General features: G+C 40.6%; 1 protein-coding gene across 4 annotated transcripts in view; it reads left to right on the forward strand.

Annotated features, from left to right (window-relative positions):
• The window catches only part of zfyve9a (zinc finger, FYVE domain containing 9a), a 28,648-nt gene that overhangs the window by 1,170 nt on the left and 10,894 nt on the right, over positions 1-16,584 (forward strand). Inside the window, exons 2-9 of one of the 4 annotated variants that reach the window (XM_044051047.1) lie at positions 7,341-7,444; positions 7,796-7,903; positions 9,430-10,865; positions 12,018-12,117; positions 13,902-14,078; positions 14,236-14,399; positions 15,850-15,958; positions 16,292-16,414. In XM_044051047.1, coding sequence (XP_043906982.1) covers positions 7,834-7,903; positions 9,430-10,865; positions 12,018-12,117; positions 13,902-14,078; positions 14,236-14,399; positions 15,850-15,958; positions 16,292-16,414 — 2,179 coding nt within the window. In that variant the 5' untranslated portion in view covers positions 7,341-7,444; positions 7,796-7,833. Of the gene's footprint in view, positions 1-7,340; positions 7,445-7,795; positions 7,904-9,429; positions 10,866-12,017; positions 12,118-13,901; positions 14,079-14,235; positions 14,400-15,849; positions 15,980-16,291; positions 16,415-16,584 lie in introns of all 4 variants that reach the window. The other 3 variants (XM_044050976.1, XM_044051186.1, XM_044051127.1) reach the window with 3 other exon arrangements.

Here is a 16,584-nt window from a genome sequence, read left to right on the forward strand (position 1 = left end):
ATAATTGTATTAAGTGCATTTCTTTTTAAACAAAAGTTAAAAATGTATTTGATTGGGAGTGGGATAATGCACGATATTATCATGCATTGCTATTAAAAGCACACACAATAAGTTGATCATGGTCAATTTCTTCATATAATAATACAAACAATAATCATGAGTAGAGAAAGTCATTCCTATTGCACATGAGTGACTTTAAAATGCACCAACATACAGTTCTAGTGATTTATTTTGAAGTAAAACAATGGGGAGCCTGCATCTTTCCAGTCATTCCAGTACCTTATCATTTATAATGATTTTATTTAAAGGTCTAGTGTGTAACATTAGAGGTGGGAATCACAGGATACCTCACGGTACAAAAAATGTCAAAAGTTAAAGGGCAGGATTTCACAACAAATAGAACAAAGTGCATAAAGTCGATGTATTGAACAAGGATAGGGCATCTCAGCTTTCTCCACCATTATCCTGCTGTAATCTCCCTCTTCTTCAGCCAGGTAACTTCCGCCAAAGTTACCCTCATTCATTTGAGCAGCGCCACCGCAAGGAGACATGAAGTAGTGACGTCTGGCAAGTGAAACTGGCAGAAATTGAATTAACTGTCACAAGCCGATTAAAAACTGATTTAAAAAAAAAAGTTTTGATCATGTCACCCAGCTACACACTGGATAGTCACTGTCAGTGAGAAATCATACATTAATGTGTCACTCAAAGCCTTATCAGGTACTAATTAGTTTGTGCTGAAAATGATCAATAGTAGTATAATAGTGATATATCCATACACCTCCACCCTCCACATTCTCAAACTATCATGTATATTATAATTAAGTAAATATCTGTTGGACCACCTAAGGCTGGGCAATATGGCTGTAGTATAATAGTTGAGATTAATGTCAAAGAATGCAAGGTTGATACTTTCTCCTGAGTGAAAGTCATAGAAACCACAGAATCATTAAAAAACTAAAATATATATAAACGTTCTACCTTGTACCTGGATGAAGGTTAGTTATTTTGCCATTGAAGAAAAATATACCTGGTCTGAAAGTGAGTCCTCCACAATATATCAGTTCACGCAATGTAACTGGAAAAGTCTCTGCTTAATATGACACCCTTCCTTTTCTTGTCTGGCCCGGTTTGGCATCACTCCAGTCTGGTTGGGACTGGATTTTTGTCCACTACGGCTGTGAAAATCACACATTTTACCTGTTGCAAAAGAAAAAAAATATCCCACACCATCTCATGCAGTATTGAAATAGATTGGGGGGGTTGACTGACTCAGTAGACTGAGCCAAAAGGCTTCCAAGCAAAGACGAGCTCTCTTGTGTGCACAGTCCCCTGATGTAGGTTACTGTATACTTTCAGAAAGTATTACAAGTCTCTCCCTGATGGCAGCACAGCAGCCTCTCTTATTCTGTCATGCAGTGGCTAAATGTAGATCACAACATACGGGAGACAGGAAACTCATAATGGCTTTTGACACTCGCTGAGAAGCATTGCAGCTTTGTAACACACAGACAGCTAATCTGTTCTTTACCTCCTGACAAAGAAATTGGCGTTATTAGAAACTCTTTGGATGTGTCACCCTTTTGAAGGCTACACTTCTGCAGCATATGTTCTGCTTTAATTTGGTTTCTCTCCAGAAGTGGAAAAAATAAAACTCACAGGAGTAGGGAGGACAACTCCCAGTGAACTCCCAGTTAGGGCGGTGAACGTTGCAAAAAGATGTGTCACTCAGTCATGAGATCATGTTGTTGAAAAGTGATGTCAGTCCATTCTTAAAGGGAGGAAGTGATCATTTGAGGTTTCCTGCGTTCGCCCTGGGCAGACGGCGTCTGGAGCACGGCAGCATCGCGAGGCGCCGTTTGTCAGGATGTGAGCGAGCTGACATGGGAAGTTTGTAGCACCAAGAAAACAAAAGTCACAGCACAGACATTTGTTGGAGATTTATTTCAAAGTTGTACAGCTGATTTCACTTAACTTACAGAGAACGAGGGTTTCCCAAAGTTAGTAATCCCCCCCCATGTAATGTCAACAACTGAGCAGCTGTGATCCAAATCTGAGATGTACTCCATTAATATTTGGTATTGAAAAATGCGATTATTGTGATGATCAATTAAATTACATTGGTTTAATTTCTCATGCCAAAATCCTAAACCCAAAAAAACGTTGTTACATTTCATGTAGTTGATTTAGCAAAAGGTACATTAAAGGCCTTACAGTAGCATTGATGTGATGTTTTTCATAATTTTATAGACAAAACAGATGATCGAGAAAATAGTCAAATAAAAATCATATATCTTTGTATTGCACTGCTCTCAGAGGTGTGTGTGTGTGTGGGTCTGTAAGAAGATACACGCCACAATACATGTAGAAGAACAGCAGCCCTCTGCTGACTCCTCTCATTCTTCTTGCTGAAGTCAGTTTATATGAAACTTTTATGAAACAATTCTTCTTTTATCAGCAAACTCTTAACTACAACTTCCAGCTAAGTGTAGGAAATAATTCTCAAGTGCAGATTTCAGTGACACAAGTGATTTATGATCTCTCCCCTGAATATCCTCCCTCCGGTTACCAGCCTATAGCAGGCCTTCCAAAAGTTTTGCGTCAGAGCTTTATCACACCATTCATCATGATTTAATGCACAGCTTGTCATGATTATTCCTTCCTGAAATACTCATTCTCATCACTCACTGTAACACGCTGTGTACTTCAGTATGCTAACGCACACAAAATAAGCCTATGATAACACGTGTCCTGAGAAATGAGGCCAGAACCCTCCACTGATAAATACAGTTGTCTTAATATTAATATGTTTAAACTGGCAACACATTACTTAACCCTTACTGATTCAATGAGTAACTTCTTAATTCTTAAACAACCACACTCGAAGAACTCCATTAAGCGATCGAAACGTTTGAAACAACTGAGGATATTCCTGAAAATTCTAAAACTGGGTCAGAACTGTCCAGGACTTTATTAAAATGTGGAAGTGTAGTGGTGAATCATAGTATTCAAGGGGAAAGGAAGTCAGAAAACAATTTGAACAATAATATTTGGTGAAATTCTACGTAAAACACAATAGAAAATCCAGTTTAAGAGTGGAAGTAAAAGCATTTCCACACAGACAAGAGGAGGACTCGAGGGACTGAGACTAAACAGCAGTGTTACCTGAAGAAAACAACTCATCAGTGAGGCTAATTGGAGGAAAAGGCTTCAATTTCCTAGGGAACATAAAGATTATACTCGGGAGTGCTGTGTGACATCAGCCTGTTTGTCGTTAATGTTTTTATAGGGTGTGTTATCTTGTCTGAGTGCAGAATGGTGCTCTCTGTGTCTATGTGTATGTCGTGATGACGGATCAGCTGGTGTCTCCCGAACTCTTGAGCTCTCCTGAATAGTTCAGGAGCCGAGGCCAGGTCTGAGCTCTTTAGGAACATTTAGGCAGTGTTATTTATTCTTAATTTGAAGAAATCTGATGGCACTCTCAGAAATTATAAATAATAAAGACCAACATTTTACTTTTATGTAGCTTTAAAATAGTTTTAAATTAGAGATTTCAATGTTGCAAAGTGGAATTAACATTATTAATGGGTAATGGATATTTAAAAAGTAATTGTATAGCCAATTATAGGTGATCTAGGTCTATTCAAACATCTTACTTTGTCTGACCAACAGTATAAAATCCAAAGTGAAAATCCTCATGGCTGAGAAGCCGCAACCTGCAATAAATTATTTGACTATCAAAATATCTGCAGATCAATTTGAGTCACTGGGATACCTGTGAGTTAATTTTCTATCAGAAAAGAAATGAATGGCTATAGATTGGTGAGCATATATTGATAAAAGCTAAATGGGAATAAAAAGGACTTTCACCCAAAACTGGCTTCATCTATCCTCATCTTCAAGCAGGAAGTAGAATTTAAGAAAAACAATGAAGCAGATGCAATTATGTGTGTATTACACAGCAAAAAAATAAATGGCAGATGACACTAATGACTGAAGTGATCTCCAGCTGATGGGTGAGGAAGTGAAACAGAGTCTTGTTGTGAAAGCGAGGACTTGATGAACTGTAGAAGAGTTGTAGTTTGTCCGAGCCTCCTCGCTGGTTATGAGCTCGTCTCATTTGATTATGCTGTCATGCCAGGATGTCGAGTCAGCCATAGTTTATTGTGTTAGTTGTCTGTGAGGCCATTTCATTATTAGCATGTCTGGCTTTCACTGGAGGCTGGAGCTGGACTGTTCAACGTCAGTGTTCTTCATTTAAAAAAAACAAAAACAAAATCGAGTGTGTGGTTTTGTTTTAATCATGTTTCATTCAACATTTTGTATTTAATGTTTTACACAATGGATGTTCTGTGTAGTTATGTTTTTACTTTGACGCTCAGAAATGGTGAAAATCAGATTGGTCACATATTATACATCTATTTCTGTGCAGATCTCTAAGCAAACCTCGATTAGTAGTTTTGCTGTTTGCTGCAGCTGCTGCGTCTTGAAAGAAATTGTATTGTCTCAGTTTTGGTTGGTTACACAAAGACTGTCTCCCCGCTTTTCTTTTCTTTTCTTTTCTATTTTGAGATAGTTTAAGTGTTTAAGTTTTTATCCAGTAATTAAGAGCAATTGCTGAAAATATGGCTTTTATATTTTGGTTTTGATGATGAATGATTTATTTAGAGTGTAAGTGTAAGTCAGTTAAAGGTTTGAAGTGTTTAAAAATAAATGTCATTTTCAATTAATGGGGACTGGCCAATTGTTAATTAATTATTTAGCTGAGTATCACTTAGTTTTCTAGATTTACACTTTTTATTTTACTTGTTTTAATGTATTTTAGATTTAGTTGTAAACAACATTTATTAAAGACTCGCAAGATATATTTTTTTATTATTTGTTGTTATAAAACTGTTATATTTTTATTAAATCCTATCAAATTCTGCTCAAGGCCCCATGCAGGCTTGGGTCGGCTTGGCTCTGATATTGTAGGTGAATGTCTCTCAAGTTGTAGTAGTGGCATATTTGTACATCATGCAACTAACAAGACTTATTTTCTTTAAATAATATAGACAGTGACTGACACAGTCTTTCATACATGCCATGCATGTCTCCCTTAAAGCCTCCTCCCAAGTTTACATGTCTAAAAATACCTCTCTGTCATGCACGCTGGCTCAACATGCATTATTCATCACCTCTGCAGAGTAATTAAATCTTAATCAGAGACGGGCTCCTGTCCTCATGGAGGTGTGTGTGTGTATGTCCTGCAGTGTCTGCTGGTGCTTCACTGACTTATATGCTGTAAGACAAATGACATAAAAAGTCTCTGGCTCAGGATAAGGGGAATCCTCTCCACTGAGGTAGAATGTGTAGGAGTTGGACGAGGTTCAGCCATTTATGGATAAGTTTAGATTATGTGAAGGTTTATTAACTATTCGTTGCATCTTCTTGACTACAGGCTTTATTCAGGTGAGGACACAACAACGCTGCCATCTGCTCGTTTGCTCTCTACCCAATGAATTCTACAGCATTTGGCTTCAGTTCAATTTGTTTTTCCTAAGCCGTCTCCTAATACAGATCAGAATCCTAATGTAAACAGTCAGGTTTAAAATAATGCATTCAGTGCAGACTAGAGTAGAGCTCATTGCTTGTTTGTTTTTTAGTTAAGACTGAACTGAGACTGTTTTGAAATCTGAGCTTTCAAGGTTTGTTCAGATTTGTCGTTTTTGTTATGAAATATTTCCTGATTGAAATCAAAAGTCAGTCATTGTCATGGATGTCAACCCTGGTAACCTATACATATATAACCAAATGTATTTTATCGCTGCTTATGTTTTGACCACATGTAACAATTTTGTTATTAATTTTCCTTATTGGCAAATCTGCATTATTTTGATATGTCAAATAAACTGTACTGTCTGCATAAAAGTGAGTAATATTACTTTATTTCAGCAAAAAGTTGCTGATTATTCTTCCTGTTCATTAGTTAATCAGCTAATCAAGGCAGGTGTCAACTGTACTATGAGCTACACTATTGTGTACGACAAAAAAATCATTAGTATCTCCAACCTAGATTCACTCTTTCATTCCCTGACTTATTTGCATTTATAATCTTTTCCACAAAAATCTAGATAAACTGGCAACCAAATGTTGAGTGACTGTAAAATACTTTGTGTACATTATTTTTCCCCACATGCACAAAGGATTCTTTAAAATATCACTGTTTACCTTTTTATTCATTAGCAAGTTAATCAGTTCCTCGCTCAGTGACTCAGTGTGTGCTGATGTTACTTGGCTTGTCTCAGTGCCTGAAATGAGTCATCATGCTCCATCTGGACTGTGATTGCCTATAGGGTTGTAATGTTTTCTAATTGTAGTTTATTAGTTTTGTTTCATTCACCAGTGGATCATTAGTTTTGTAAATGTTCTGTTATTTTTGGCTTTGACATCAGTATCTTCCTTCAGCCTCGCTCCTATAATGACTGAAATGCTTTGACTAATGCGCATGACACATGTGGGCTCCTGTCCTGTGCTGTCACTGTTTAGTGCTGACATCGTGTCCATGCTTGCATTTTAAATGAACTGGAAAATGTGTTGACTCTGCTCAATTCTCCGAGGCCTTCACTCTGCGGAATATTTGGTCTCTGGTGTAATCCCTGGTTGCTCTTGTCCTTATGAGAATGACCCTGAAGTTCAGCCTGGTTGTGTCTCATTTGCAGCCCTACACACATACACACACCACATGCCCCACCACATCTCATCCTCACTCCAAGGTCCCCTCATCAGCAAGGACATTCTGTGCAGGTTTATGATGCAGTAATTCAGGCTTCAGCTGTTTTACATTCATGACTCTGATTGCCTTGTCATGATATTATATGGATAATGGCTCACTACCCATGTTGCGCTAGGTGCTGCACTGCTGTTGTGTATTATTCATTGATCAGGAATTCAAGTGTTCATGAATCATGTTATACACTGCTAACATCTGAATGCAGGGTATGTGTTTTGTCCTATAGATTTTCTCACTCCATCTTAATCTAATGTCACTATACCAGTGTGTGAAGTCTATGTGAGGAAGAGGAGGATGATGAGAGAGCAAACGATCTTATTGTGAATAAATCCTCCTGTGAAAAGTCCGTCCATGGGACCCTTGTAGTACTATTCTCTGACATTATGAAACCTTAAACTCAGAATAAACACTCAGCTGGCTTATCTGAAGTTCATTTAATGTAAGAATGCAGGGAATTCACTTTATCTTGCTGTGGTTGTATCACCACACAGCGTTACAAGCAGTTTGCTTTGCTGTACAGGATGAGAAGCAGCGCATCACTGACTGGTGCTTTCCCTCTGTGTTTAAGGTGTGGGCGCTGGGCGCTTGCCAGACTGGGTGAAGTGACAGCTGAGAGGGAAGCCTGCTGAGAACAAACACCGCCTGGGACGGCTGAGGAGAACCTCTGTGCAGGTGAGCACTTGTGGAAAGAAGGGAGGAAAAGAAACGCCGAAACATTTCCTTCTTACAAGTTTGTTTCCTAGCTGTCATTTTGATCAAAGGAACTTGTTTTCATCTAAAAAAGACTCTGTGACAGTAACAGTACCAGTCACCTTTAATTCTTGTCTCGTCTTCCATCCAAGCAGTCATCTCTTTTAAATAAAAGAGATCATCTTTTTATTATACAAATGTATTATCATTGAGTACAGAACATATTTGTTAAAAAGGAGATAGGGCTCAGTCCTTTTGAGACATTTACATACAATATGGAAATGTTGGTATTTTTTGTATTCTTCGCTAAGGACACACTCTTCCTTCCACCAGGTTCACGTGGCTGTCGACAGGGTGGAGCTTCCTGACCCATGGAGAATTACTTCCAGGCTGAGGCCTTCAACCTGGACAAGGTCCTGGATGAGTTTGAGCAAAATGAAGGTGAGCTGCTGTGTGCGCTTATAATAGGTGTGGAAATGAGACAGGGACCAGTTGAGTCACTGTGCTTGAAAGATGCATTGGGCAAGATGCATTAGTGAGGTGTGGTCAGGATATAATTGTTGTCAGAAACAACAATCTTTTCTTGCAGTTTATTCACATATTATATCATTTCTCTAAGTGATTTTTCACAATGCCTGAATGTTGAAGGTGATGTGACATTAGAAATATTCAATTGAGCAAATACCCACAGCTGGGACTGTTGACAAACAAACGGGACCAAATCTCAAACTAAAATGCATCTTCATCAGTGAAGTGGTAAAGTATAAACTCCTGAACCAAGCCAGCTCTCCTCTTCTTCAGTGTTGGTTTTACTATGGTATATCTTTCAACTTTCTTTTTATTTAGTAAACACACATTTAATGCTCACAAATGTAAAAAAAAAAAAGAAGAAAAAGATTTGGGCCTTTTATGAAACTGTGCTTCAACATATTGAGGTTGTTTTAAGTGTAAACACAGTATTAAGTTTAGAGCTGTGTTGGTGTTGCATCCCAGTATGTGCAATCACATTATCGGCGAAAAACTGTTCTTGCTCTGGATTTAAAACAAATGTCCCTGAGGAAATGCTAGTCCTGCTGAAACATTGGAAGAATATTTTGATAGTTCTGTGAGCTCAGTTTGTGTTTTGGCTGAGTGATTATCTGTGTGTCCTCTGCTGGAGATTCAGCATGGCAGATTAACTTTGTGTGTGTGAGAACTGAACACACACTAAAACAGCTTAGCATGAATTCCACTGAAGGAGGAGAGAGAGTTATACAGTAGCTGACATGGCTGTGTGAGAAAGTTGCTTTAAACAAATACTGTAAGAATTTTCATTTGCTTTACAGAGCTGTCACGTGTCAGCCTGAGTGATGGCTCCCACAGGGGAACCAAGGCATTTGGCCCACTTTCTTATAATTTCCCACTTCATCTATGCACTAATTTCCCACTTCATGCCAACCTCATTTCTCATTTTGTCTCCTAGTTTGTTCAGCTTTTCTTTTTTTTTTTTAGCTCTTTCAATCACCTAGGAGTGTGTATTTGTGTGACAGTACCTTTGAGGTTTTGAATCCTGTAATTGGAGAGCATGATCCAGGAAGCAACTTTCCCCTGTGTTCTGTTTTGTCTTAAATGTGATGATGGGATACCTAAAACATTTATTTTATATTTTCAATTAACAGAAAAATAATTTCCTGTGATTAATTGTTTCAGCCATTGTTTGAGCTTGATGTCATTCCAACTTTTCATTGACTTAACTAATAAACAATTCAAAAACAAGCCTAGTTCACACTTCATGATTTTTAGTGTGATAATTTGCCTCAAGTCAGGGACCTGGATGGGGTAATGGCTGCTAAAAAACAGAACTACAACAGTGGTTCATCAGAAAGGAAAAGAGGGAGAGGGATAAGAAAAATACATCATTAGAAAATTGTAGGCTGCATCGCTAACTTGATCTAAGTCTTCGCTTTCTTTTCTTCTCTATCGTCCAGATGAGACGGACACTCCCATTCTCTCTGATGCCAAGTGGACCCAGATCCTGGCCCCACCAGCCCACCTGCTCTCTCTGAACCCCGCCCTGGCCCATGCAGACCTAAGCCCCCGGGAGAGTCCGCTGCCTTTCAAGGCTCTCCCTGACTCCTCCTCCTGTGCCTCCCCGGGGGATGACCCTAAAAGACATCCTGGTCCTGAACTTTCATCCTGGACAGAGGAGAGGCCGGCAGACGTCCACAGTCCGCCTCTCCCCCAGCCCAACATTGGCAAACTGGTGGGGACTGACGACCTCTCGCCGCCCCCTGTGACGGCATGTAGTGCTGTGGAGAATGGTTGCTCTGCAAGCCCACCACATGACAGGCTTTGCAAGGAGATAAGTTCTCCTGCAGACAACAATCCTGGTGCAGCAGACCAGGCAGTTAAACCTCATCAGGAGGAGAGAGCTGTCTCAGCAGGAGGAGGGAGCTCAACTGTCCCTCACACTCACTTTAACTTTGAGCTTGGACATGGACATGGTGAAGCTTTATCTGAGAAGGTTCGTCCAAATGTGGCACCAACAACACAAGATAGAGAAGATGTTGCACTGGAGGACAATGCAGGTGTTTTACAGGACTATAGTCGAAAGAGATGCATTGCAAAGTCGAACATGGACAGGGGCGAAAGTCTCCTTAATGGTGGGAGAGATGTTCAAGCTGGTTGTGAGATAGAGGAGAATGGTTTATCTCCTCCTAACAGGGTTGGAGTGGAGAAGGAGAGGAGTTACAATCCAGAGGAACACATAAACCAGCTCCTCAGAATATCAAGCCTTCCCAATGGTTTGGAGCAAGAGAGGAGTAGTGATTACAAGCTGATTGAGGTAGAACAGAAGGAGGAGGAGGGTTTCTCTCCCTCTCCTGTTCCCTCTAAAGAGGACTCTGTGACTGAGGAGAAAGAAATGGAAGAGAGCAAGCAGGAGAGCAGTGATGGAGGAGCAGTTGGTTCAGGTAGCATCCAACCAAAACTCAACAACAGTCGACTGCAGCCGGTCAGTGTTCCGTACGGAGGGGCACGACCGAAGCAGCCTGTCAGCCTCAAACTTCAGATTCCACAGCCACTGTCAGGCCAAGTCCAAAACCAGCTTGTCACCAAGAACAAGAACCTCGAGAACCAGGGTCGGAGACTTACGCCACAGGAGACGAGTCTCAGTGGGACTGATCAGACTACAGTTGGGGTGAATGGAGATGATGTTGTCCACTCTCCTTCTCTGATGCTTTCAGAGAGCCCAGATAATGATCTGCAAGCAGGTCATCAAGGCAGCCTGTGCAAGAAACCAGCCAACTCCCTGGGTGAGGTTGCTCCTGTGTGGGTACCCGACTCCCAGGCTCCTGTCTGTATGAAATGTGACGTCAAGTTCACCTTCACCAAGAGGAGGCACCATTGCAGGGCCTGTGGCAAGGTTAGAAGAGTGTTGGGACTACTTTAAAAAAAAAATATTTTCTGCCCCTATTGTACCAGAAGTATTTAATTAGTTTAGCGGAAGATGCATAATGTCAAAAAGCTGAAAATCAGTTATCCCCATTTGCTTTTGTATTAATTGTTATCATTAAATACGTGTATTTTATCAGGTGGAGGGGAAAAAAAGGAAATTTGCTAAATATATAGGCCAATATATCTTTTGCCCTGATTTCTACAAATACCTTTTATGATCTTAACACAATCGGATTGACATGATTAATTTGGATTCATCAATGTTAATGAGTGTAGTGCATGTTTTCCACAACAAATAAAATAGATTAGGAGGGCAAAATGTATGATATCGAGGACAAAATTGGGAAAACAGGAACAGGAAAAATATTTACTCCATATTTGCAAAGCATTGTTGGACTCTCTGGAGTAAGGAGGTAAATTAAATACAATGCATTGATATATGAGTTCCCTATATTGTAGATGAGCACAGAAGGTGTGCAGGTAGATTTCTTGCAACCCAGCCACCCACACATGCAGCAGCGGGGCGTCCACACAGTGTTCGAGAGTGAAGATGTGGTCGCTGACACTGCACTGGAAAATTGCTGGTCTGCTACTTAATTTCCCATGGTGGTAAACAAACACACAGTCTACCACTTGAGCAGAGAGAAGCTGGCACTACAGTCATACTGACACCAGCATTGGGGCCACAAAAACAATAGACACGGTGGGATCCTCGCTATAACCACCACCAGACTGGGCGCTCTACAAATGCAAAGCTTATAATGGTGCTGCGAGACTCTAAAATGATCCACCACCCTCAGTCTAACCATTTGCTAAAATACATATGACTGGATAATGATGTGTAATGAGTTGTTAATCCGTTGAAATTGAAGTGCCCTGTACACAGCTGTAGCTCATTGAAACACTGGCCAAGTACAGGAAATCAATATCCATAAAGTGGTTCATTTACTGCACACTTCATCACAACCTTTACTTCAATCATTCTCAATTTCTTACAAATAAGTCTTTACAACTGTGAGACGATAAGGAGTAAATGTCACCCAGATTTGTTCAACATGCTCTAATCTTTATTATGCGAGACACTCCAGTAATGTTTGTGTGTCTGCCTGTTATTGTGTAGGTGTTTTGTGCGACGTGCTGCAGTCTGAAGTGCAGGCTCATGTACATGGACAGGAAGGAGGCCCGCGTCTGTGTCACCTGTCACTCTGCTCTGATGAGTGGTGAGCATCATTGAAGTTCTTCATCGTTATGAGCACAGCAACTGTATGAGTATTATTCTTGTTCATTACAACTGACCTAATAAGGCTACATTCACATGTAGGGCAAGCTAAAGTGAGTCATATCTGATTTTTTTTAGTTTTTGTTTGCACACAGAAATCCGATTGTCAATTCTGATTTTTAAATCAGATTTGTGTCACTTCAGTGTGTGGTGCTGGATCAGATATGTGAATGAGAACAGTTATTGTACAGCTTTTTGCCTGTGTGCACGCACATGGGAAAATAAAACAATTGAAAATAGTGACAATTTGGCACCTTGATTCGGGGTACCACAGGCCTTGACCTGGCAGGGATAAGAACTGGCAACCTTCTGGTTACAAGCCCACTCCCTTCCACTTATCCATGAGCTGCCTGTCCTCAAGAGCTAAATCACGTCCACATATTTTTGAATTACCCTAAAGAGGATCAGTAAAGATGCAGCTCATCTTAACTCCCACCTTAATACTGAGTGGTTGGACACACAAAGGGATCTTTTCTGTTGTTGATGACGACACATGAAATAAGACGTTAGTGCACATGCCTGCCATTTGAGAGGGTAGTTGGATTCAGATGCAAGACACTCGTAGTTATCAATGTGAACCGTAAAATCTGATCAATGCTCAATCAATACTATTTTAATCTGGTTTGACTAGTGTATCTTTTGTGTAACCTGAATGTAGCCTCATTGGAGCAGAGTCCTGATTACTGAAATTATTGTATCTGTGATAGTCATTCCAAGATCCACTCATTTAACAAGAAGAGTAATATAATCAGAGTCTGCTCTCAAAAGCATGTTTTGATTGAGTAATATTTATAATTAATTGATTGATTATATGTATTGAATATATGTGTGAATGTCAAGCACCTGTTTCCAAGTACTAAGGCTGTCAATTTTCCTCTATAATCCCATTCGAATTCCATTCCTTATTATTTTTATTCATTATCATTTGAATTTTTAATTGCAATTTTCAATACATTTTAACTTAATATCATGTGGTTGTTATACGTTCTGTCCACTGGGCCATGAACGCCTGCAGGTGCCTCTCAGTGGCGTTAATATAATATAATATTGTAATATAATAATATGTCTGTGATGATGGAGAGCACTCCATGACTCGCGCTCTACTCTCCCCGAGTTTGTCGCCGGTGCATCTGGCAATGCGACGTTTTCGGCAGTGTGGCTCGACTGAGCTTCGGTCATTTTGAGAATTATATCTACAATATGTCTGTGAAATGTGCGGTGACTGTCACATATGCCTCTGTGGCAACTCTGTCTGTGATGGTCACGCACAAGAGCCGTGTACCTTGGCTGAAGCTCTTGGATGAAGTCTTTGAAACCAGACCCCTGCGAGATGTTAATCGGTCTTTGTAAATAAAGCGTACCAGTTTGTCCGTAATATCATTCTGATGAGCTGTAAACCCTGCGATGTGGGGGGAGGCAAAAAAGATGGTCAGGATTGGTGACCTCTGTGGGTACGTGACCAAAGCATTTTCACTCTTCGATAGGCAGAGGAAAAGAGGCCTGGGCTTGAGTCGCCACCTTTTAACAAGTGTATTTTAAAAATGCACATTTGAATAGTAATTACGGCATTCGATTATTCGATTCTTTTTTCTAATTATATCCGACTCCTGAAATTCATTCCAACAGTGCTACCAAGTACTCACTATATTCAATATATTCTACACACACAAAACCTAAAGCTAAAAACCTTTTGCTCATAGCCTTGTTATATGTTCGGTCTTCCAGCTCAATCATGGGACACACCGGTTTCTTCAAGCAGCCACAGTCCAAACCCCAACAACCCAGCCGAGTACTGCTCCACCATCCCCCCTTTGCAGCAGGCTCAAGCCTCTGGGGTCCTCAGCTCCCCTCCTCCCACTGTCATGGTGCCTGTGGGAGTCCTTAAACAGCCTGGCAACGAGGGTACGACCTTTGCCAAGCATAAAAATGTTTCACATTTTTCATCGACGTTCTGTCCACCCCTGCTCGTCCTGAGAATGATCTGTAGTTTTAATGTGTGGGTGTTCAATTAAGACACTCAAGTGTAATGTATTTTTTTTTTTGTCTCTCTCGTGTTTAGCGTCCCTCACGCGTGAGCAGAGGAGAGTATGGTTTGCTGACGGCGTCTTGCCCAACGGAGACACAGCAGAGTCCCCCAAACCTCCGAGCTCCAGCCCTGTCCCCTTGCAGTTGCCAGCCATCTCCACGAGTTCAAACAAATCGTCCACTTCCGGTTCCTCAGAGGTAAGGTCAACACGAAGAACATTCAGCCACATCTAATGCTGTTAGGTCAGCATGTACAGCAATGTTTGCTGAAAGAAGCTCTGAAGAGTTCATTCTGTGGGAGTAAACATAGTTGAACAGAAACATTCCTTTTTACATAATCAGAATGACAAATTCCTGTGGATTTGAAAAGCTTAAAGCTGGAATTTGCTTTAAGCCAACACAGGTGATCACTCGCTTAAAGGAGAATTTTTCAAACAGTGTTTGTATTGAGGATATACTGTGTGTAAGTGAATAGTACTTAAAAAAAACACTTTTAGAATTGGACCAGTACTAACTACAGCGTTCTGCCTTATGCTCACCAAAAGTGCTTGTTTACACCAATAAGTTGTCTCTGTGACAACAGCACTGAAGCACTAGTACCACTGTCACTGTAAACACTTATACACCCACATGTATAAACATAAAGTCCAGCTTGAAAAATCCTGCAATTACTCTTTAAAATTAGCCTCAGTGCATTAAGCTGAACAGTCAGTTGTGTTGGGCTGTGTTTGTGCCTCACACTCAGTGGACTTGAATGTAAACTGTCAGGATGATTCATGGCCAGTCGAGGGGAGTGATTGTTGAAGTGGCTCTGTCTGAGGTGACCTGCTGATGCTGTGCAGACACAACTTGGGTATAGAACGAGACTTTTGCACAACATTATGAAGGTCATACTGACACAAACTCCATAATATATGGATTTGAGTTCACTGCCAAAAGGTTTTGATTACAGGAAGTTTACCAGTGAGAGTAGAAAAAGTGATGAGTTGTTTTTTTTGTTTTGCTTTTTTTTTTACAGTGGCTGTGCTTTTCATGCTGATTTCATGGATTAACATCTTGCAGTATATGAAATAAAAGGGGGAAGAATGTGATAGCACATTCAGCAGTAATGACAAAGGACCACTCACTTAATTGTATATGTCAAACTCTATTTAGTAGACGCAGCAGGTTCTTGTCAGTATGGGAGAACAGTCGCATGTTGTCTTCTGTGGCTCTGGAGGAGCTTCATGGAAAATAATTAACTGACAAAATAAATCACATTTGTAACGGAAAACTCGCATTACCGTTTGGTAATATCATTCTTGAAAGCTTACGAGGCATTGCATGTCTCATTAAAGAAGGTATTTGTTTGTATCCAATGGATTCTGTGATTCACTTTCAGAGTCTCCACTCACAGACCAACAGTATAGATGCTCTTCTATCAGCAGTGATGGGTGCTTAAAGCTGCAGTGGGCAGGATTGCTAATAGTTACATTGAGATGAAAAGTTATTACCACAGAATCCTACCTTTTAACTAAACTTAAGTTAGGTTGTGATGGCCCTGGTTTTATGAGTAAATCACATACGTGAACAGTATGTGCTCCATACTGTAAAATACATTTGATTGTGGTCTAACCCTGCCCCCGCTACACCTCCTCTTCATCCTCAGGCAGCCCACACCCCTGTTGCCCCGGTTGGCAGCCCCGTGGGCAGCTCCCTCAGTCTGATTCCGGAGGACGGGCTCCCTCCCATCCTTATCTCCACTGGAGTCAAAGGAGGTACGGGAGGCCACATCACAGGTGCTTGCCCTCATCCTCACCATTCTGCTGCCACTTCATTGCTTTGTCCGCTGCTGTGCTTGTGTTTATTTAGCCTGTTTATCATGTGCTTTATATCACAACTCATGTTACATCCACTCATTGCCAGCAAGAGAGGGGGGAGGGGGTTTGTATTGCTGTATGTTCATGGGAATGCTGTGTAATGTCATTTTTGGTGGTCTCCATTTTTACCCTTTTATTTGTTCTCACCCTCTGATCTGTGTGTTTATGAAGCTTAACTTCAACACCTCCACCTATCTCTGCTTCTTTTACTCCACCTTAACCCACCGACAGACTACGCAGTAGAGGAGAGGCCGTTGGAGATCGTTCTTATGCAGCAGCTGGAGGAAGGAGGCCCAGACCCCCTGGTCTTTGTGCTCAATGCTAACCTGCTTGCTATGGTCAAACTTGTAAACTGTAAGTTACCCAGCTGGTGCTGTATTCTTCAAACATTGTTTTTTGAGGGAAGGGAGCGATAATAAGTGAGACACTGAAGTATTTATAAACTGCATTTGGTATTGTATTGTAAAACTTTTTTTTGCTGTTGAAGCTTGAAGATACTCGACCTGTGTGTGTGTGGGGGAAAG

The sequence above is a fragment of the Solea senegalensis genome, linkage group LG1 (assembly GCF_019176455.1).
Source record: "Solea senegalensis isolate Sse05_10M linkage group LG1, IFAPA_SoseM_1, whole genome shotgun sequence".
Lineage (NCBI taxonomy): Eukaryota > Metazoa > Chordata > Actinopteri > Pleuronectiformes > Soleidae > Solea > Solea senegalensis.